This window comes from Anomalospiza imberbis, chromosome 10, assembly GCF_031753505.1.
Source record: "Anomalospiza imberbis isolate Cuckoo-Finch-1a 21T00152 chromosome 10, ASM3175350v1, whole genome shotgun sequence".
Classification (NCBI taxonomy): domain Eukaryota; kingdom Metazoa; phylum Chordata; class Aves; order Passeriformes; family Viduidae; genus Anomalospiza; species Anomalospiza imberbis.
Window position 1 is genome coordinate 24945038 of NC_089690.1, and position 21821 is coordinate 24966858.

Below are 21821 nucleotides of genomic sequence, written 5' to 3' on the forward strand. Positions count from 1 at the left end.
CTCTTGGCATGCCCCACTGCTTAGAGATGGAAAATAACGCTTTTGCCTCAGAACTATTTTCTATGATTTGTTAACTCTTTTTCCAAAAGAAGCCTGAAGTTGCAATGGTAAAATCTTTGTGTCTACTGAAGTGTAGTTAGTTAAAAGTTAAGTTATGAGCAAGGACCTGATGAGGAGTCCTTGTCTGCTGGCAGGGATATTCAGTCAGATACTCTGAAGTCACTGAGGGAATCAATGGAAATGGCCATTGCTATGGGGAGGGAATTCTTGCTGGAATATCCTGCTGAATTTTATTTTCAGGCATTTATTCATAACCAGGACATAAGGTAAATACACAGTCCATGTCTTCTCAGAAGCACAATTCATTGCCTGAATGCCAAAAGGACTTTGTCAACAGCAGTAGATACTTAGGTCTGTGTTGGGCCAGCGTTCCCAACTGGAACAGGGTTTCTTTGGTACAATCTCATACGTAGATTCACTTAAAAAACATTCCCTTTGACAGACTGGAGCCCCCACATGTAATTTCTCCCCTCCAGCTCAGGGGAGAAAGCAGTACACAGTTTGTGCATTATCCTTGCCAAAAGTGTGTGGAAAAGAGACAGTTCAAAGGCTGGGATTAGTGTCCCTGCCTCAAAGAGGTACTGCAAGGATCCAGCTCAGCATGAATATGAGAACTCTTTGGCTTTCATTGCTAAATCAACCTCATCCCTCAGGAAGGTGGCAGCTGATGGCTGGGACAGGCTTGCAGGCAGCAGGGGGGGTGGCCCAGAGCAGTGGGCTGCCTCTCTGCAGGCTGGATGCTCCTTGTCTTTGGGTTTATCTCTGCCTGTGAGCGCTGATAAGAAGTAACTGACTGGCATGTTAGGCTCTCGCTGCTTGATTATTTTTTATTGCTTTGTTTGCTTGGGGAATGGGAGTGCTTAAGCTTGCTCTGAGGTCCAAAAGGTTGCTTTCCCCCAGGGTTCTGTGTGTTTCTGGCTACTGCTTTAGGGATCAGGGCTACTCTTATCTTATCCCGCATAAAGTGGGGGTAGTTCCTTCAGGTTCATGTGTTTGCCACTACATTGGACATGGGGATTTTATTTCATGCTTTTGTTTGGTTTGGCTCTGTTCATGAAACTATGTTAGTAACCAAGCAGGAAGGAACAGATGTGAAAAGCCTGCAAGTAGGAGAGGAGCTGGTGAGGAAGCCTGGAACTGGGGGAGTCAATTAATGTGTGCTGTGTGGGGATTTGAGCCAGTGGCAGCGTTAGTTAGATGTGTGATGAGCTGTCACAACAGCTGTCACTAAAACAAGAGCTGCACCTTGCAGTCCAGCAGTGGAGGAATGACATGGAGGTCTTGCTATACCCGTGTGAACCTAAAGCTGCCTTTGCATTTAGAGTTACAATCATTTTTTTTCTTTTTTAAATAGCATGTGCAAGTCTAAACCTGACAGGAGCATGTGTGTGAGGAAAAGCATACGTGACCAGGACAGGGGAGGCAACAGAATTTAGTCTAGAGCTTTTTACCATGAACTTCAAGTCTTTGTTTCTTACTAGACCAAGTCCATAGTGACTAAAGTTTTGAGGAACGTTTGCAGGTACAGTGTGGACAGGGAAGCTGAAATATGCTACCACATATAAGTTAGCCTTTTTCTTCTTTTCACAGTAAAGAAGAATCACATCCAAAGAAATATGCATCACTATTCATATGAATAATTAAATATATTTTTGTACATAAATAATAACAGGGAACATTATGGAAAGAAATAAAAAAGTTAGGAAGAGTCTCCTGGAAATTGACTTAGTTCTAGTTTTTAGGAAATATTTTCAGCTGTGAATATTTAAAGCAAACTGCATAGGCAAAGAAGTTCAGAACCCTGTACTTTCCACAAAAGCCTCTCCACACATCATCCCAAGTAATGAACATGCAGTACATAAATCAAGGCTTTTGCATGGCTCTTCTTTCACTGTTTTGCAGTGGGTCTTCCAAGGACTCCTTTAAAACAAAATAATAACACACCCCATCAAGACAGCAGTTCAGGTTTGCCCAGCAAAGGGTGGCCTGAACAGTGTCTCGTAGCGCTTGTTGAAAACTGACGTGGATGATGTTGTTCTTCACCAAGAAGTACATGAAGTACGCCACGTGGTAAGGTGTGAAACACACCAGAAAGGCGACCAGGTTTGTCACCACGATCCTCTCTGCTCTGGTGCTGTGTGTTTGGAGGTTGTCTGGCTTTCTGTGCCTTCTCAGGCAGCGGACAGTTTGGGCAGTGCAGAAGGTCATGGCTGCCATGCTGCCAAAGAAGATGATCACCAGGGTGCTGAACAGGCCTGCGTTCTCCCACGTGCTCTTGGAGAAGTTATGGAAGCAGGACGAGATGTTGCGGCCCTTCCCATGCAGCTGGAAAGTAGAGAGTGTCCCCACGGAGGTGCCCAGGCAGATGAGAGCACAGACCATGGCAGCTTTCTTGATGGACCTGAGGGTGAGGGCCACGAAGGGGTACTGGATAGCGATGTACCGGTCCACGCAGATGCACAGGGAGATGAGGATGCTGCCGTACATGTTCACAAAGTAAAGACTCTCCAAGGTGGAGCAAAACACAGACCCCAAGTTCCAGTTGTCCTGAAGGTGGTAGGAAATGATTTTAAAAGGAAGAGTAAACAACAGCAAAGTATCCAGGAATATAAGGGCTATCATGTAGACTGTAGATTCTGACAGCTTTTTGACCTTAAAAAACAGGAATGACAGAGCCATTATGTTGAACAGCAATCCCAGGATAAAAGTGGGGGTGTACATGATGAGCTGGAACAGTTCCACAGTAGCACTGATATTGCCCTTGCCATGGGTGTCATTCATATCTCCAAGTGTGCTGGAAGAGAAGAAAATCACTGCAAGGAAGGATGAAGGTCAGTAAAAGACATAGAACAAGGGCTAATAAGGTCTCTATGTGTCCACAGCCTTGGCAATCCCTTTTTTCCCTTCCTGGACTGCTGTGTGCTGAACTGCAGCTCCTGGTAGCATGGAGCTGCTCAGTGCCAATGATTTTGGGGCAAGGCTGTACCTCAAGGGGGGATGGGGCTTTCTGGTGTCCACCCTCACTTGCACTGTTAGCTGTAACCCCAGACTGTGCTGTCCTGTAATTCAGCCTGGGCAGAGTATGTGACTGCACCATCCCCTTGGAGAGGTTTCTCTGCAGAACCAAGGTAGCAGACCCTGATTTTAGGGGTTCTTGGAACACGAGGGTGGAAACAATGATGTGGATCCTGTTTCCTGCATCAAGGTATCATATGAGATCTTGGGGAGCCACGAACAGAAGGGTCCCCCACATTTATTAATGTGAAGATCCCATACAGTCACTGCCATCCTGCACCCTCTCCCACCACCCCAGGGCAAAGAGGGACTGTGAGTACCTCTGGCCCTTCTAAAAGCTGTCTGAAAGCTGCAGGCAGGAAGCTTCTAATGGGCTATTTCTGGCAGAGGTTAAGTCTTTGGTAGAAGGATGAGATTTTGTCTAAATCAGCCAGACTTACCTCAGCAGAGACAGGGGTTACAGGAAACATGCAGCTGGATTTGCCTCTGCAAAGAGGGGACTGAAAGAGTCAGCAGGCACTCTGAGCTGAGCTGAGCTGAGCTGGGGTCACAAAGTAATTATCTTCTTTAGAGGAAGGGTTCTGGCTTGATCCTGCCCTCAGACTCTCCTGATAAGGACTAGGAAGGTGCTCATTGGTTTCTGCAGTGCTGTAGTCAAAAATGCAAATGGCCAGGAATACCAGATCCTTTCCTCCAGCCAGTTCCATGACAGCAAATGGAACCTGTAAATAAAGTCTGTCAGAGATCTTTCTGTCAGCACCCAGAAATTAATTTCCCCTGCTGTTCTCTAGTTTTTACTTCAAACCAGTGTCTTTCTTACATGAGCTGCTGATTTTGATGCTGTTCCATTTTGTCAACTGAGCAGTCAAAGTTTCTGTCCTGCAGATCAAGTCACCCCCCTGAGTATTTCACAGGTAAACTCTCCCTTGTTGTGGTTTGAGAGATTAAGATCTCTTTGAGTGAGATTAAGATCAACAAAAAAGAAAATTTAGTTCTTTGCTCCTTAAGGACACAGGTAATGGCAGGTAAGTGAGATTCTGTAAGTTCCTGGCTTAGACAGAAGTAAGAAAAGCAGCATGAAGCACAGTAAGTCTGGTGCTGGGAGGGAGCCCATTACTGAGAGCCAAAGGAAGGAAAAGTTAATTAAGGAATTTCTGAAAAGTAATAAATACTGACAAAGTTCTTTACTTCAGCGCCTCTGTAGGAGATTTCATTACTACTTTCCTTTTTCTTCAGTCTTGTTTTTAATTAGTTTGATAGTGTGTCTAAGAAATTCTGGGTCTAGAGAAATAGAATTTCAGCTTCTCACCAAGATGTTTAACTAAGAAAATTCTCACTTTAATTAAAAGATGTTTCAGACTAGGATCTGTTGGGATTTATTAAAAAAATAAACGGAAAAAATATTATTTAAAGCATAAATGCAAAGGGAAGTTTTGTTCAGTCATTAAAAAAGTTAGCTATGCTGTAAGCAATGCAAATTATGTAAAATATAATTAGTTTTTGGATCTCGTGACAAGAGGAAAGCTTTTAAGGCAAGGTTTGCTATAGTGAAATATCTCTTGTCATCTTACCTTTGGGCTGCCTCGTGCTCTGCTTGTTGACTTTTCCTCCTTCTCAGCTTGTAGAACTCTGCAGTCTTGTGTTTTCTTTTAAGGCAGCAGAGTGAGCTGCACACAGAGCAGCTGCTGGTCAGAATGTCAGAAAGCACCAAGTGCTGCTGCTTTTTGTTCCATCACGGATTTCCATGACGGCCTCCCCGCGCTGTGTCTGCATGCAGGCTCTGTGTACACAGGGAGTCACACAGCTCGTTTAAGATGTAAATTTGTGGGACTCACACCTCTGAGTCACCCTTTAAAACCAGGTTCTGGTAACACGGAAAGAAATCTGACTCTACAGACCTTTCTTTGGGTTTTTAATTTTTTTTTTTCCTTTGTGTGTTTTTTGTGGGTTTTGTGTGTGTGTGTGTGTGTGTGTGTGTGTTAGGGTTTTTTTGGTTGGTTCTTTTTTTTGTTTTAGTTTTTTGGGGGTTTTTGTGGTTTTTTCCCCAATACAGGATTTTATTGATTGTACATAGCATCCACAGATAGAGCATTGGTTGTCAAAATGTGGTTTGAGCTAAATCCTGTCCTTGTTTCCCTTACTTTTCACGATATCAGAAAGGAAAAAGATTGTCGATTTTCAGTGGTGATCTGGTATGTTCACTTCAACTTGGTGTTTCAAAAGAGTCAAGGGTTACTCTTACATCTGTTTATACTCCTAGGGAGCAGGAATATACCCATGGAGAGTGTCAGGTGATGATTTTGTTCAGGTAGAAAGGGGAAAAAAAGTGGTGGCTTTTGGCCATTGTATGCATGTTGGCAGTGTTCTTTCCAAAAAGGGAAAGAAAGGCCACAGATGTAGTTTTGCTTGGTCTTCTTTCAAAACTCAGGATTATATTGGCTAAATTAAAACTGTGCATCTGTGAAAGAGATGGGGTACAGGAGATGAGAGAAGAAAGAGTCCCTTGGGGTTTCCCCGGGGTATTTTAGTTGAAATGACTGTATTTAAGGAAAAAAAAAAAAGAAACACCACCAAAGGAAAAAAACAATACAAGTTGGAATGAATAGCACCTCATCTCATTTCTCAGCTAGGTTTCACTTCTGTGTATCCTGTGGTGCTCTTGTGGCTGCATTCTGGATGTGAACAGAACCCAGCCCAGGCAGGCACCACCACCATGAAGAGAGATCTGGGGCTGGGCCAGCCCGGCTGGGGGAAGCAGGGCTGCCTTCAGCACGGATGTGCTCACTTTGGCAGCACATGCACCACGATGCAACGCTCGGTGAATTCTGTTTTATCATGCTAGGAAGAGCTGATATTGAAGGATTAACAAGTGATGTTGTTATGAATGCTTGGGTGTTATAAGTTAGTTATTTTTGTGGTAATTTTTTTGATGCTTCTTGTTGAAAATGTAAAACGTCAGGATTGTGAAGTTTTGTTTTTCTGGTTTGTATTTGTACTGAAAATTAAGATTAGGTGAGGTTTTGTTTCTTTTGTTTTGTGGGAGGTTTTTGGGTTTTTTGAGTTTGTTTTAGGATATTTGTGTTATGTTTTGATAGGTGTATTGTTTTAGTTAAATTTTTTTATTTGTTGTTGTTTAGGGTTTTATTGGAAAGTGGTTTTTTGTGGACGATTAGGTAGAGAGGGTTTATAATTTGGTTGTATTTGGGAATGTCTAGTTTTTAAAAGTTTATGGTGTTTAGGAAAGTTTGTGGGGTTTTTTGTTGGTTGGTGGAGATATTGTTGTAATTTCGTTGATGATGTGAGAATTTGATGCTTGTTTGTTTTGTTATTTTATTTTTAGGAATTGGATTTTTTGGGTAGGTTTTAAAATTTTGGTTTTTTTGATGGTGAAGTTGGGTTTTAGGAGAATTTGGGGTTTTTTTTAATACTTTCATTGTGTTTTTTTTACACAATGATGTTATTGATATATTGTAGATGCTTTGGAGTTTTATTTTTTTTAGTTTAGTTTGGATTATATGGTGGAATTTCTTCGGTACGTGTTGTTTCTTGTTCCTCTTCATCGGCGAGACCGAAGTTTTCATTTTTAGGTTAGTGCTCCTCTGTGCTCCTGCCCTGCTCTAGGGTTTGCAGATGCCAGATCTGAAAGTGCCACCAACGCTCACAGCGGGTGCTCTCTCTTCCCACTCAAGGTTTTCCCCTCACACGCTCGGTGCTTTTCCTGCTGTCTCATTTTCTCTTTGACCCTCATGTTCTGAGCACTGCCCACCTTGCTGGAGGCTGTCCCGAGCCAGGTGTCCCTGGGCAAGGTGTCCCCTGGCTGCACAGAGCCCCGTGAGACTCCACATCTGGAGACAGATGCTTTGGGAAGGGCAGGATGGGGAAGCAGCAGTGGCAGGGGTAGTTTAGCCACCACCAGTGAGTGATCTGCTTTTTTCCCAGCAGTATCCTTGTGAGTTTTTCAGGGAAGAAATGGCCAAGAAGGCATGGACAGGTGTACAAATGCACCTGGGACAAGGTGTGAAGGCGCCTCTTCCTTCAAAAGGGAATGGATGAAAAAGTGTGATGTGAGGGCTGATGGAGAGGGTAACATGAATCCGAGCGAGCAGTGCAGTGGAAAGGCTGGGACAGCCCATGAAGGACTCCCACACTGGTCATTGAGCTTACTTGGGGTGCAGGGGGGAAAGCAGAGGGCAGCAAGGAACCTCTCTGTTCTCAGCACAGGCTCTGCTCTGTGCTAAGGGCACGTGTCTCTTCACAAAGTCCCCAAGTCCAAGTGATTCCCTTTTCTTGGAGACCTGGGGGAAGAGGGCCACCTCTGCACATTCTCCTCTGTCCTTGACAGGTCTGTGTGTGTCACCAATGCCACCAGTGTGTGAAGCACCTCCTGTTTCACGTGATTTCAGATGCTGGAAGCAGCATCTGGTGCCTTTTTCCTGATGAAGGAGCTGCTTCACATGCATTTTTCTGTTGGTATTGAGGACTTCGCCATATTGCTGCTTGTAGGCCCAAGGACCGCCTCCCACAGCTGCTGCCACACAGACCTCTCCTTCAGGACACACAGACGTCCCACCTTCAGGACACACAGACATCCCACCTTCAGGACACACAGACATCCCACCTTCAGGACACACAGACCTCACCTTCAGGACACACAGACATCTCACCTTCAGGACACACAGATATCTCACCTTCAGGACACACAGACATCCCACCTTCAGGACACACAGACACCTCACCTTCAGGACACACACAGACATCCCACCTTCAGGACACACAGACATCTCACCTTCAGGACACACAGACATCCCACCTTCAGGACACACAGACACCTCACCTTCAGGACACACAGACATCCCACCTTCAGGACACACAGACATTCCTCCTTCAGGACACACAGACCTCACCTTCAGGACACACAGACATCTCACCTTCAGGACACACAGATATCTCACCTTCAGGACACACAGACATCTCACCTTCAGGACACACAGACACCTCACCTTCAGGACACACAGACCTCACCTTCAGGACACACAGACATCCCACCTTCAGGACACACAGACATCCCACCTTCAGGACACACAGACATCTCACCTTCAGGACACACAGACACCTCACCTTCAGGACACACAGACATCCCACCTTCAGGACACACAGACATCCCACCTTCAGGACACACAGACACCTCACCTTCAGGACACACACACATCCCACCTTCAGGACACACAGACATCTCACCTTCAGGACACACAGACATCAAACCTTCAGGACACACAGACATCCCACCTTCAGGACACACAGACATCTCACCTTCAGGACACACAGACACCTCACCTTCAGGACACACACACATCCCACCTTCAGGACACACAGACATCCCACCTTCAGGACACACAGACATCCCACCTTCAGGACACACAGACATCCCACCTTCAGGACACACAGACATCTCACCTTCAGGACACACAGACATCCCACCTTCAGGACACATAGACATCTCACCTTCAGGACACACAGACATCTCACCTTCAGGACACACAGACATCTCACCTTCAGGACACACAGACATTCCTCCTTCAGGACACACAGACATTCCTCCTTCAGGACACACAGACATCCCACCTTCAGGACACACACACATCCCACCTTCAGGACACACACAGACATCCCACCTTCAGGACACACAGACATCCCACCTTCAGGACACACAGACATCCCACCTTCAGGACACATAGACATCTCACCTTCAGGACACACACAGACATCTCACCTTCAGGACACACAGACATCCCACCTTCAGGACACACACAGACATCTCACCTTCAGGACACACAGATATCCCACCTTCAGGACACACAGACATCCCACCTTCAGGACACACAGACATCCCACCTTCAGGACACACACAGACATCTCACCTTCAGGACACACACACATCCCACCTTCAGGACACACAGATATCCCACCTTCAGGACACACAGACATCCCACCTTCAGGACACACAGACATCTCACCTTCAGGACACACAGACATCCCACCTTCAGGACACACAGACATCCCACCTTCAGGACACACACAGACATCTCACCTTCAGGACACACAGACATCCCTCAGTGGCAACCAGAGAAGTCCAGCCGATCCCTCGTGCTTGCCCTTAGGCCAGCCGTCTCCTTGCCGTGCTGGGCTGTGGCAGCCAAGGTCCTGGCTCTCTGCTGTCAGTCCTGGCTCTTGGGAAGTGTCAGCATGGGGCTGATGCTGCCCTCAGCCTTCCAGTTTACGGTGTGTCAGTAACCACACAGGCTCGTGCAGTGAAGACATGGTGAGGTTTTTCTCGATTTAAATCATATCCTAACCAGTGAGAAAAGTGCTTGTCCTGCTTGAGAAAAGAGAGCATCCACTGCTGTGATCCAAAACTGCCTGCTGCCTCTGGGTGAGCCAGCAGTGGGATGAAATGTCCCGTCACCTTGTCCTGGTGGCTCTGCAGAGATGTTTGTAACTGAGTTGCTCCATCTCGTGGCTACAGGAGTGTAGCGGTTTTGGTTGGCCAGGCTGAGATTTCCCGGCTGAAGTACCCATGAGTGTGGTGGCTTCAGTGTCTCCTCACCACCTGTGCACTCATTTCGTGCTGTGAGGCAGCACCAGCAGCAAGGCAAACAGGCTCAAAGCTCACCTTTCCGGAAGGCATTGCGGAATGCCATTCCCCATTCCTCCACGGGAGTAAGGAACTCAGCCCTGCCACGTGTCTGTCTGTCTGTCTGTCTGCCTGTCACCGGGAGCAGCAGCTCACCGTGTAGCTCAGACGGTTTATCCCAACCTGTCCCCACCAGCCGAGTGCTCTGCTCCTTGTCCTCCCTGGCACCCGCCCTGAAATGATGAAGAACGGAGAGGCAGAAGCTCTGATGGTTATGGGTGGGGAGGACCAAAGCACAGAACAGCTGAAATGAAGCTTTTCTGTGGAGGAAGTGGCCACAGGGACTGACTGTGTGTGGCTCGTGGGGCCGAGGGGCCAGGAAGCTTCTGAGCCGAATCAGTGGTCTGACCGCAGACACGGATGTTTGTCACGGATGTTTGGTGTCCTCTAGAAAGATTGAGGGAGGCACAAGCCAACCTTGGCTGTGCAAGAGTGCCCCACTGGTCCTTCAGTGCTGGAGGAGCTCAGTCTGCTGCTTGGGAGAGCAGGTGAGCTGCTCTGGCTCTTCGAGCCTCGACGTGTTTAGTGTTGAACCGATCTAATATTTTTGGAGAGACGTGTCCCAGTTTCCACAGAGAAATCAGCTGGGGATGCTCCTCTGGGACTTCTGAGTCCAGAGCAGCAGGGTAGGTATTTTCCATCTCAGTGCCCTGAGAGTGGTGAGATTTGAAGCTGGTGGAGATCTGTCCCTGGTGTTGCAGATTTTGCACTTTCAGTTGTTCTCCAGCTCCGCAGAGCAGGCGTTAGAGCGAGGCTCATGCACCCCAGCTATGGGCCCTGCATAACACATCACAGCCTATGTGTCTCTTCTGCCTAATGGCTGAGTCATTTTGACACTTCTAAGGTATATTTTTTCTATTTAAACCATTAGCTACATTGGTCTTCAAATTATCGTTACCTTTGAAAGACTTGAGCCAGCATTTTCGCAAATCTGGTATTTCCTGAGAGATCATACAAACTTCCAAACCATATGACTGACCTGGCAAGATCAGACAGACACTTTGGCTGGAATTCTGCAAGGTGGGGAAAAAAAATCTGTTACTGAAGATGGTCAAGATCTCATTTTATTTTTCACAGTTGGGAATTGTGCATACAGTTCTAGGAAAATAACTGCACAACTGGAGCTCCTTTCCAAAAGGAACTTGCACTCAGTTTTGAGCCAGCTGGGCTGCTTAGATGGCTGAGGTACTGCGTGCACCCTGTGGTGACCAAAGAGTCCCAGTCAGACCCTACATCTCATGGTTCCACTTCTTCCTAATGGGCAAAGTCAGTTTTCCTTGGCTCGTTTCTGGGTGTGTAAAGTGTCTGTGAGAAACTGCCAGCGGTATTTACAGCAGGGAGGGAAGGCCTCTGAATGTCATTGCATTACAAGAAAATAATGAATGCAAGAAGAACCCAAGAGTCATTTTAGGCAAAAATATGGCTCAAGCGACCAGAGCCAGCAGTGGATGTTTGGGGAGGAGTTAAAAGCAGTGTGAAGAGAAAAACTCAGGTTGGCAGCTGAATCATGATTTCCAGTGTTCCTATGGTAGCAGAAATTGAAAGACAGCAAACCTCCAAGTTTAGATAATTAGCATTAAGAGATTAATTCGTTAGGAATGCAGTGACAGCAGTGAGAAGCTGATAAATCTACATTTTCCTGAATTTCTATAGATAAGATATTCCTCAAAGGAAATATTCTTACAAAATTGTATGTTTGCAAAATACCTGCTTGCAGGGGAAAAAGAGAAACTTTAAAAAAATGTTTTTACTAGAATCCATTTTGCTTTCTCTGTTTTCTGCTCTATGACTTCATTATGCAAACTGTGTGTACCATTGTTGTGCCAAACATCAACTTGCAGTCTATTTTAATGTTAACAGACCAGTGGCAATGCAAGTATTTATGATATCATGATGTACTAGTAAAATTTAACTTTTTATCCCCAGAGGTAGAGCACACAGAGGATTTGGCTGCTAATGAAAATCTCTTTCTCCCTGTTGCTGCATAGCTGGACACATCAGTTTGGTGCTTTGCTAGCATTACAACCTGTTTATCAAATACTATCCCTGCTGAACACTGTGCTGGGCAGGTATGATGTTTGTGCCTGGACAAACCACTTTTAGGGTGATTTAGGATGATTTAGATTTCTGCACAGGACATCTCAATGTACCATGACAGGCTTTGCCTGCTGAGCACAGCCAAGGCTGGGGTTTTTCCTCCTCTTCTCAATGTACCTGTTCTGGCCTCGTCCTGCTGGCATAGAAAGGGTCTGGGTTTTTTTCTTTTTTTATTTGATGTGTGGGAAATCGAAGCAGAGATAATAAGGAGGATTTTCCAAAGGTTATACAAGACACCTGCAATGGAGTTCAGTTTCTCAGATCCAGATGTCCAAAACCAACACACAATTTTTCACCTGTTCCTTCCTGGGGCCCAGCTCTGTCTGCAGCCCAGGAGGGACAACATTGCATCAGTTATGGCTGGAGGTTCACATCCTTCTAGAAGTCCTACATTCTTCCAAAAAAACTTGTCTGTCTCCCCTTTCCTATTCAGAATTAACTCCTCTTGGGTGGTAATTGTTGAAACTATGTTGATAGTATGTAGTAGCAAGGAAAAGAAGTATTAAATGATGTTGTTTTATTTCCTTCCAGGTTTCATAGGTATGTGATCACCTAATTAGTTTGAATCTTTCAGCCTTTCTGATAAATTTCAATAACATTTCAGGTGGGGTGAGGCTGTGTGAAGGAGGGCAGGGAGAGCTTTGTGCCAGCCTCTCTGTCTGGAGGATGCTATCTGTGTATGCAAAGTTAAAGGTGTGGTCCCTAGAGAAAGGGGCCCAGTGGCTCCACAAAAAACAAACAAACAAAAAACCAAACAAAACCAAAAAAAAAACCACAAAAAACAAAAAAACCCTGAGTTTCAACCAAAAGAAGGGAGAGCTGCTGCTCCTGCCCTCTCCCTGCTGCCATCTCCCCCATCCTCTTCCCACTGCTTTGCTTCCATCAGAGCTGGTGTGCACAGACTGAGCCTACACCGTTCTCTGCCTTTTTGAAAGCCCCTTCAGTGAAAGGTTTAAAGGGTTATTAGTGGACAACATCCGCCGTGATTTAAAAAATGTCCATCTTCCTTCCTGAAAATGGAGCTTAATAGCTGCTCGTTTGGTACCGCGACACGCCTGCACTTCAGACTTCTCACACTTATTAATTTCAGTGAAATCAAATTCAAATGAATAAATATATGGCACTGATGAAGATGTAACATGCATTTATCAGGCCACATCCTTTTCCTGTTGTTTTACTGGTAAGCGTTTCTAAAGTCAAGTATTAAAATATTTTAGTATAAAAATTTCTCTGGTCTTGAGCACTTTTTTGTAAATAACCACAACCACAGAAGCAATACAAAATAGGGCTGTAAGTGCTGATTTAGCAGTCTGGCTTGTGATCTGAATTAAGTGGGGAGTGGGAGAAAGTGGTTAGAATATGGTTTCTTTAACCAAAGGATCTTTATTGTTTTCAGTATTCTTACCGTAATCTGGTTTTTGCAGATGATGCTTAGTTCATGTTTTTCAGGGTTGACACCTGGTTCTTTGGAGTAAATTGTTCCAGCATCCAGAATATTGTTTCTTCCATTCTTTCTGATCTCATAAACTTGTGAAAAGTCAGATCAAATTTGAGATGAAGATGCGTCCAAGCTTTTAGAACTGCAGTTTAATGGCATCTACATAGCCTGCCACATTTCAGCCAAATCTCTGCCTGAAACTGCAACTGCTGTTTCTCTCCAGTAGTTAAAAAGAGTAACTATTTTTTGTGCTTGTTTTCTTTTTCTTTTAACCTGACCTGGTTTATCAAACTAAGAAATACTGACCATTTCTGTATAGGACAGCTCTAATGATTCTGGATTGAGAAGAAGATATATGTTTGGAAGGACACCCACAAATGTTAATTTAATTGGAATTCTCCCCCAAACAAACAGATGCACGATATAATTATAGCTTATTACTCTTCCTCTCCATAGCACCTCCCACATCAACGTCCAAGGCACTCCTGGTAGGGGCAGCTGCTATTCAGCAGGACAGAGATTTTCAGCCAGGTCTTAACAGCATGTAAGCAGCAAGGTCGGGGGGGGAAAAGGATATGTGATGCTGTTCTGTTTGTTAACTTGATGCTGGTTGCACCAAGACAATTTTTACTGTACATACTGGAACCACAAAGTGAGTGTGAGTGCTGGGTTTTCGTTCGCATCCAGCTGAGTTTTCACAGCCAGCTCAAGCAGCGCTGTGGTGCACAGCCACTGAGGGAGCCCAGCTTGCCTTCAGCCTCATTCCAGCTGCCAAGGGATCCAGGGGCTGTCTGCTGCCCAGCAGAAAAGGGGCTCTGGCTCTCGGGGAGCCTCATTGCCACCCTGTGCCCCCCTCCTGGTGAGCCATGCTCAGAGATGGGTGAGCTCCACTTCAGAAACCTCTCTGCCTGTGGTGAAGGGCTGTGTTTCAAGGTGCTCTCAGTATTTAAAGGTTTCATACAGGTCTGTCTTCTCTAAGATTCAGGAGGCAGACTACTGCTGAAGGCAAACTGAGGGGTCTGGGTGCTGTGAGTGAAGCTCTCAGCCAGAAGGAAACCCAGGCAGGACTTTCATGTTCGTGTTCTCTTCGTGTGGCATGTCAGTCATTTCACTACCCCCAGTTCTTCCCCTTTAGCTGAGCACCCTGTGCTCCGGCTCCAAATGTACATGAGACCTTCAGGTCTCTCAGCTCTCTGACATGAGAAGAAAGGTGACTCAATCCCACAGCTTTCAGTGTACAGGAAAAAGCAGCCTTTTCTCACTGCTGAGGGAAATTTGGGGCAGATTCTCAGAAGAGTCCCAGCTGTGGCTTGCCGGCAAGCATCAAACCTGGGAAAGGAGCTCTGTGGACAGGTAACTGCCAGGGAGGCTGATAACACCACGTGAAAGAGGACAGAGGATGCTGCAGGGCAGGAGCGGGGGATGGCTGCTTGGGGTGGCCCCTGTGGCTGCCACAGGGATGGCTCTCCTTTTCTGCCTGTGCATAACTTCCTCCTTTAGGTGGAGGTGAGAGGACAAGCAAAGTGGAAAGTTTTGTAAGGAACATTACTCAGCTTAAGCAAGTGAGCCACAAACCAGTTCTGAGAACTGAAAGGTAAGGCTGAGGAGCCAAAATTTAGGTGCAAAGTTCAGGAATGGAAGAGGGTTTGAATTTCAGCCGAGGCCATGGTCAGGGGCAAAACCACATTGCACAGAATGTTAAAATTTAGAGTAATTGCTATTATTTTAGGAGCTGGAGAAAGATTGTGATGTATATGGTACTTTAGATGGTACAACCACTTGGAAAATTAAAGATTTTGTTGAAGAGCAGAACTAGCCCAAAATTTGGGCTTGCTGAGAGACTGAAAGTTCTCTGATCACTACCAGTGTGTATTGGTCCTCTGCTGCCTGTGGTGATGGGGAACAGAGAGTGGTTTATTTATATTGCTTTCCAATAAGTGTATTTTTCTGACTTTCCGACCTTTGCAAAGGGATTTGTTTGAAGCTGTGTGCCAGGTCTTGCCTATGCAGTGTGTGTGTGGTTGTATTAGAGAAATTTGCAACCAAATGACAGAGTGGAGTTAAAATCTATAAAAATGTGAAGAAATGTCAGCACCTGATGATTCATAACGGCCTGCTGTTAGGTTTAAACTGGCAGGCATGTTTAACAGGGCCACAGCCCAGCTGTGAGTGTCACTGTCATGGCCCAAGGGGCTCTGCAGCATCTTCCTCACCTGCAACCCTCTGGCTGCCTCCCTGCAGACCTGCCCAGGCTCCCCATGCTGCTCCCCAGGCTCAGGCACAGCAGGATGCACCCTTTGGGAAGGGTATGGCCACTGAGGCTCCCAGGTGCAGCCCCACAGCTGCTGACAGCCTGCCCAAAAGGACCTGTCCATTTAATGGCAATGCCTAAAATTTGGCTGTGACTTCATGTCCGGGTGGTTAAAAAAGCTGAGTGACACCTCTGATCTCGGTAGACAGTGTTTGTAGATCTTTTGGCTAGCCTTTTGGTTTCTGAATTCTAGTTACAGTAAGAAAAAGCAAAAAGCCCAACCCTGCAGATACCCACTCTTAAAATAAAAGATCAATTATTTTAGAAATACTTTGCAACTTACTGAAATAATTTTAAAATTATTTTAAAACCGTGGTGCCTCTTGGTATCTCTGACCTTTTGACATTTTGGCATTTACAGATCTTACTGAAGCCCATGGGTACCCTCTTCTCCTTCCAGTCAGAGGAGCTGAGAAAATATCTGACTGCTCCTTTCACAGTGACAACTGAAAAAGCAAGGTCTCCTAGACCAGACTAATGATGGTGAGACCCTGGTGTGGGTGTAACTCTGACATTGGCAGAGTTTGGTGATGGAATCAGCCACACGGAGCTCTAATTAATTTTTAAGCCATTTGGTGTCGGCATTGAAAGAAGTTTCCATCAGTGGGTAAAGTGGGTGCAAACAGGATGAAAGATTTATCTGGTGATACTTGTGGATTTTTACAAGGGTCAAACTGTAGGAAGAATGCAGCAGAAAGTAAGAGACAGCAGCTTAAATGTGGGTGGCATTAAAAGCAAACCGTGGTTCATGTTGCCAAGGGTGTTTCAAGGGCAGAAGGCTGGAGGCAAGCTGGAAGACAGTGCATAGTGTATGTTCTCTGTTTGAGAAATTCAATGTTCAATCCTGTCAGCTTTCCACAGGGGAGAACTCTCACTGGCTGGTTTGCTGGAGTGAGGCTTCTTTAGGTCTTCTGTCCTAAAAATCACCATGGACACTTTTTTATATAATGGACCTGGTACTTGGTGCAGCTAGGAGACAGCAGAATATTTTTATTTATTTTTGCTTCTCTTTGTCCTGTCTGCAGAGGCAATTCCTGCTGAGCTGGACTGAAATCTGCCAGTGATGACACTTGAGGCATTAGGCTGAGCTGGGAATGAATAATGGTCCCAGAGAGAGCAGCATTTGCATTCCAGCATGAGCATGGAAAGAGAGCATGTGCTTGTTTTCACACTCAGCATCCTTGCTGGAGGGACTCTGGCTGTGCCTTTGGTCCCTCTTCTGTCTGTGTGTTGCCAGAAAACACCTGAGAAACTTGGATTTAGCTGGCACAGAATTTGTTTGACAGAGATATATAAATGAGAGATGATCCAGCTGAATTCCCCAAGCTGAATTTCTAGTGCTGGAAGTCAAAAAAGAAGAAAGAACAGAAGGTTTTGCTGTGTAAATTCAGCAAATGTGGTTTGGAGTCATTTAGAGAAGTTTGTGACTCAAAACAAATCATGCTGTCTACTTTGAAGAGAAATATTTAGTTCTCAGGATATCTTTGTGTTTCTACTATTAAAGCCTGAAGAGAATCAGGTTTTAAAGGTGATACTTTTTCTAGCAATTTTACTCTCTTTATTATACTTAGGGCTTGTTGTTACACTGGGAAAAAACCACAAAAAAAAAAAAAAAAAAGAAACAAAAAACAAAACAAAAAAAACCAACCAAAAAAACCCTAAAAGAATCACACCAGAGTCCAGATTTCAGTATTTTATGCTGCCAAGGGGTCTATGGTTTCAAGGCAATTATGTCACAGGGCCTGGCTTTGCAGTGTGATCTCAGTACATGAGAAGGAGAGAGCTGGAAACATGCAGAGATCTCTGATTTTATTGGAACTGCTACATGCTGGGCAACACCTAGGACAATTCAGTGCAGTCGGAAAAGGAGGACAAAGATTTGCAAGAATTCAGTGCAGTTGTTATGTTGACTTTGCAGTGTTCCAGCAACTTTTTCAACTGCTGTAGGAACGGAGAGCAAGTCTTGCATTCACTGGGTTGGAATTTCTTGCCTTTGGATAAGACTTGGTGTAGTAGCAGAGAAAAGGCACCTTTTTTTTTTTTTTTTTTTTTTTTTTTTTGAATGATGAAATATTGAGAAAAATTACCCAGCCAGTGTCAAGCTGAGCGAAGGGGAAACGAACCATAGTAACACAGCAAATAAACAGATCAAAGGTATCAGAAAAACACCAAAGTCTTCATTTTTTTCCCCAGTAACACCAGGCAATTAGTAGATTAATACAGATACTCATGGTTGTTTGAACTCTTATTCATCTACGAGGGCAGTCATGTGTGGTCTCCTTTCCAGAGCTCAGCTAGCATCTGGCATAATTATTGCCTGCATCTTTTTCAGTAATGAGTTGATTGGGGTGGCAGAGATGCTTAATAAGCATCTGTATGGTTTCATCTGCAGGATGCAGATATCCAAGTCCACAGAGAGCTAATCTGAGAGCTCAGATGTCCGAGCACCCTGCTGTCCTTGGGGAGGGCAGGCTGCTTCTTGTTGAGGGCAAGCCAGAAGTTAAAATATTGAGTTTCTACCTAGAGATGCCAGAAGCTCTTCAGGGGCTGCTGAGGAGCCCTCATTTGTTTCTGCATTTGACACTGCAGGATGGGGCATTGCTTGAGGTGGGAGCAGCTGTTTCCCTCTTCAGAGTGTGGCAAAATGCAGCTCTGAAATACAGCTGCTGACGGCACCTCCGGGAAACTGGAGAGGGGCACTGAGCACTGGCACTGCTGTGCCAAAATGAAACTTGAGTTTCATTTCAGCACATTGCACAAAAGACAAAATAATATACATTTTTAATATATAGCTGATGGGACCAGACAACCTGCAGCATTTCTCTGTTGTCTCTGTTAGCTTTCACAGGAATGTCTCATGGGTATACTTGAAGTCACATTTTTACAAAGGGAAAACAGTGGGTTCGGGTTGTGATCTTGATGTGGTGATCGTGGGCATCTGTGGTGTTTGCAGTTCTCAGAAGTACAACTGGACTTCACCCACGTGCTGAACTGGGTAAATTCCATCCTGGTTGGAATGACGATGAGCTGTGGAACAATGTCTCTCGCTCACAAGTGTGATTTTCCAGGTGTCAGAAATATGAAAATGGAATGAGTAGACCACAGCCTTAATGTGAACAAAAAAAAGGCATTTTCTCCTGGAATTCCAGCTGTCCTTGAAGCTGTTGTGCTTCAGCAAGTGGGGGAAAACCAACTGCTTTTTCATATCTCCCACAGAGGTAATGGCTCACCTGCAGCTGCCTGCCCTGGGCAGCACCTCTGGGCACGAGCTGGGTGCCACGGAGCAGACTGCAAGGTGGCTGCATGGATGGGATTTCTCACGGGAAATCTCATTTCTCATGCCTCTGGGACATTCTTTGCCCCATAGGAAGCTGGCCCCTGCATGTATCTCCAGAAATGGGGCTTGAAAACCTTGCAGAAGCACCAAGCTGGGGTGAGGAGAAGATAAATAGCAGGATGTGTTTGTTTCAAAACACCTGCATCATGGGCAAGCTTTGAGACTTGTCATGAGGTGTGCAAGCATGCCCTGCCTCCCCACAGCTCTGCCTTTCATGCTTTAAATGAGTGAGCACTGTGACCTTCAGTCCAGGCAGCGTGAACAGGGACAGTGGGCATGGTGTGGAAAGGCTGACAGATGCTGGCTGAGGGGTTTTTGCAGTGAAGTGTGTCAGGTGGTGCAAATGAGACAATGTGGATGTCATCGTGGTGCCCTTTTACAGATGTACAGCAGGTCTGACTCAGTTACTGAGCTCATTCTTGGCAGGATGGGTCCTCACCTTGGAGCAATGGGTGCTGGAGAAAGTAGTGCCGTCCCTAGGACCTCTTGGTGAGGCAGAAATGACAGTGATTAAAAAAAGAATGAATTAAAAATCCACAGGTCCAGCATGAATTTGGCTCTGGTGAGTACTGCCAGCGTTTCTTTTTTTATTTTTAATAGATATTTTTAAAAATGAAAAAAATGAAAGAAAAACCTTTGACAGGGCCAAAGGCAATACATTGTGCCACTGCAGGAACACAGAATCACCTTGCAGGGCCTGAAGTACACCAGCTGCTTGGCTGCTGCCCACCTGGTTCACCTTTTTGCTTCCCACGTGTGCGGCAGTAGCTGGAGAGCCGCCTGTGCAGCGGGGATCGTATCTCGCTTTCAGTCATTCTGACTTCCTCACATGAAAGGCACTCTAGAAATACCACTATTCTTAGTCTTTTCAGGTGTGCCTCAGTGCTAACACTCTTCAGTCTCTGTGCTGGCCTGATGTTCAAAAGATAAATTGCTTGCGTGAACCTGACGTATCCATGTGTTAGGGGTGAGCTTGATTTCTCTGGAGTTTTTGAGCTAACGCTGAGGTTACAGAGCTGTGAAAGCTCATTGCATAATGTTTGTGGCAATCAGTTCCTAGGAGTGATTTTCCAATGCAAAGAGCTTTCTTGCAGACAGAAAATAATTTAATTACGTGTTCAGAAGCAGCACGGGAGCCTTCACCTAATGTTCTTCATAGTCCAATGTTATATAACTTTAAAAGTTATATATGGGTTTTGGTTTTGGTTTCTTCTGTTTCCCACACTCCTTTACAGGAGAAATAGTTTTAGCTGCTTACAAAAGGAGTTTACAAAAGCAGCTGAAGAAAGCCACAATGTGAGATGCAGTGGCAAAGGGCACAACTTTTAAGAGTGCTGGGCAGGCACACCCACAGAGCAGCCTGGGGACACCTTTGGGGAGATACCCAAAATCTTGCCTTGAGCAAGAAGAGGGGTCAAAGAGGGGTTTTATGTGCTTCGTGTGATTCTTATGCTGGAGCAGGTTTGTGTCTTTGGACTGCAGCCACCTCGGACTGCCCAGGCAGATGCTTTCCCTGGCAGCAGGCTCAGCTCACCCTCTGTGCTCTGCTGCAGCATCCTCTGCTCCTCTTCCTCTGCCTTCCTCCCCGCTGCACACACAACAGCTGGACAGCAAGAGAAGTTGCTGCACCTTTTGGTAACTGAGCCTTTGGCTGTTCTCTCCAGGCTCTGTATTTTGGCAGTGCTAGGAGAGCAGCCAGAGCAGTGTGCGCGGAGCTTGTGCTTCTCTACATGTTTAGCAAGCACACTAATTTGAGAGCCAGCCAAGCCAGCTTTCCCATTTGTCCTGCTGTGTTAATAACAGACAGGCAGGTTTCTTTTCAGTTTGCTCAGGACAAGCACATTTCTGCCCCTCTTCCCCCATGGGAAGTCCTTGGGAAACCTTTTGCGTGGCAGCCAAGGTCTCTGGGTCCCCTGCTCTATAAAGGGATTGTTCAGGCTACTGTCATTTGCCACTGTGGTGCTGAACAGGTCCCTGCAGGCTCCCAGGGCAGGTGACAGTCTCCTCAGGAGCTGGGTGGGCTCTGTTTTCTCCTGCTGGACTTGCCAGTTCCTCAGAGGACACTGCCTCTGCTCGGCTCCGCTCCTTGTGTTTGGGTGGAAGGATGGAGAGCGTGCCCAAGACTCAGAGAAAGCAATTAGTCTGAAGTGGAAAATTATTGTGAGGGGGAAAACCTCAGCAAAACCACTTGGGTGAGACAGACAGAAGTCTGTACCTTTGAGTAGCCTGGGTTTGTCTTTCATTTGCATGTGTTTGAGGCAGGCTGAGTTGTGGTGTTGCAGAATAACCCCTGAGTGAAATATCCTGGGAGGTTTGGGTCTCTCTGAAGATCAGTTTCAATCTTCCAGCCCATTTCAGCTTCTTGTCATGATCTAGAGGCTGCCTCAGGCAGTGAGATGGCTGCTCTTCTCACTTTGAAGTTTCCTGGAAACTTGAAATTACTTGATATGACAGACTACTAGAGTGACATTTATTAGGCGTTTTTTGTGGTTGTTCATCCTCACATGGAAAACTGTCTGGTTTGTATTTTAACTAATGTATTTATTCATAGTGAAAAGATGTTGGGCTGACTCTCCAGGGCCCATCTGGGCTCACTGTGGCCCCTTGTGAGAAGGCAGGATACTAACAGTGCTTGGATCGAGGCTTGGACCCTCCCTCAGGTGCCTTCGAGCTCATAAATCATGCATCATAAAAGCAGTATATGAAGGCTGGAAAAAGTTCATATATTAGATCCTCTACTTGCTATTAAACCAGTTGAATTTCCTTTTTTTGATGTCATTGTTGTTGAAAATCTTTTAAAAGGAACTTCTTGGGCAATAGAACTTTTTGAAAAGTCTGGCATTGCTTTGATGTTGCTTTTATGGCATTAGAAG

The 21821-nt window shown here is 45.5% G+C and overlaps 1 protein-coding gene across 1 annotated transcript; it reads right to left on the bottom strand.

Moving 5' to 3' along the window:
- Positions 1 to 331: 331 nt before the first annotated feature.
- On the bottom strand, positions 332 to 3921 carry LOC137480249 (G-protein coupled receptor 55-like). Its single transcript, XM_068201311.1, has 2 exons — positions 3516 to 3921; positions 332 to 2854 (listed from the first exon to the last, which is right to left on the bottom strand). The coding sequence occupies exon 2, from the start codon at positions 2839 to 2841 to the stop codon at positions 1924 to 1926; it is 918 nt and encodes a 305-aa protein (XP_068057412.1). The 5' UTR covers positions 2842 to 2854; positions 3516 to 3921; the 3' UTR covers positions 332 to 1923.
- Positions 3922 to 21821: the final 17900 nt, after the last annotated feature.

Coding starts and splice junctions, on each gene's coding strand:
- LOC137480249 (XM_068201311.1), bottom strand. CDS start 2,841: ATGAATGACACCCATGGCAAGGGCAATATCAGTGCTACTGTGGAACTG.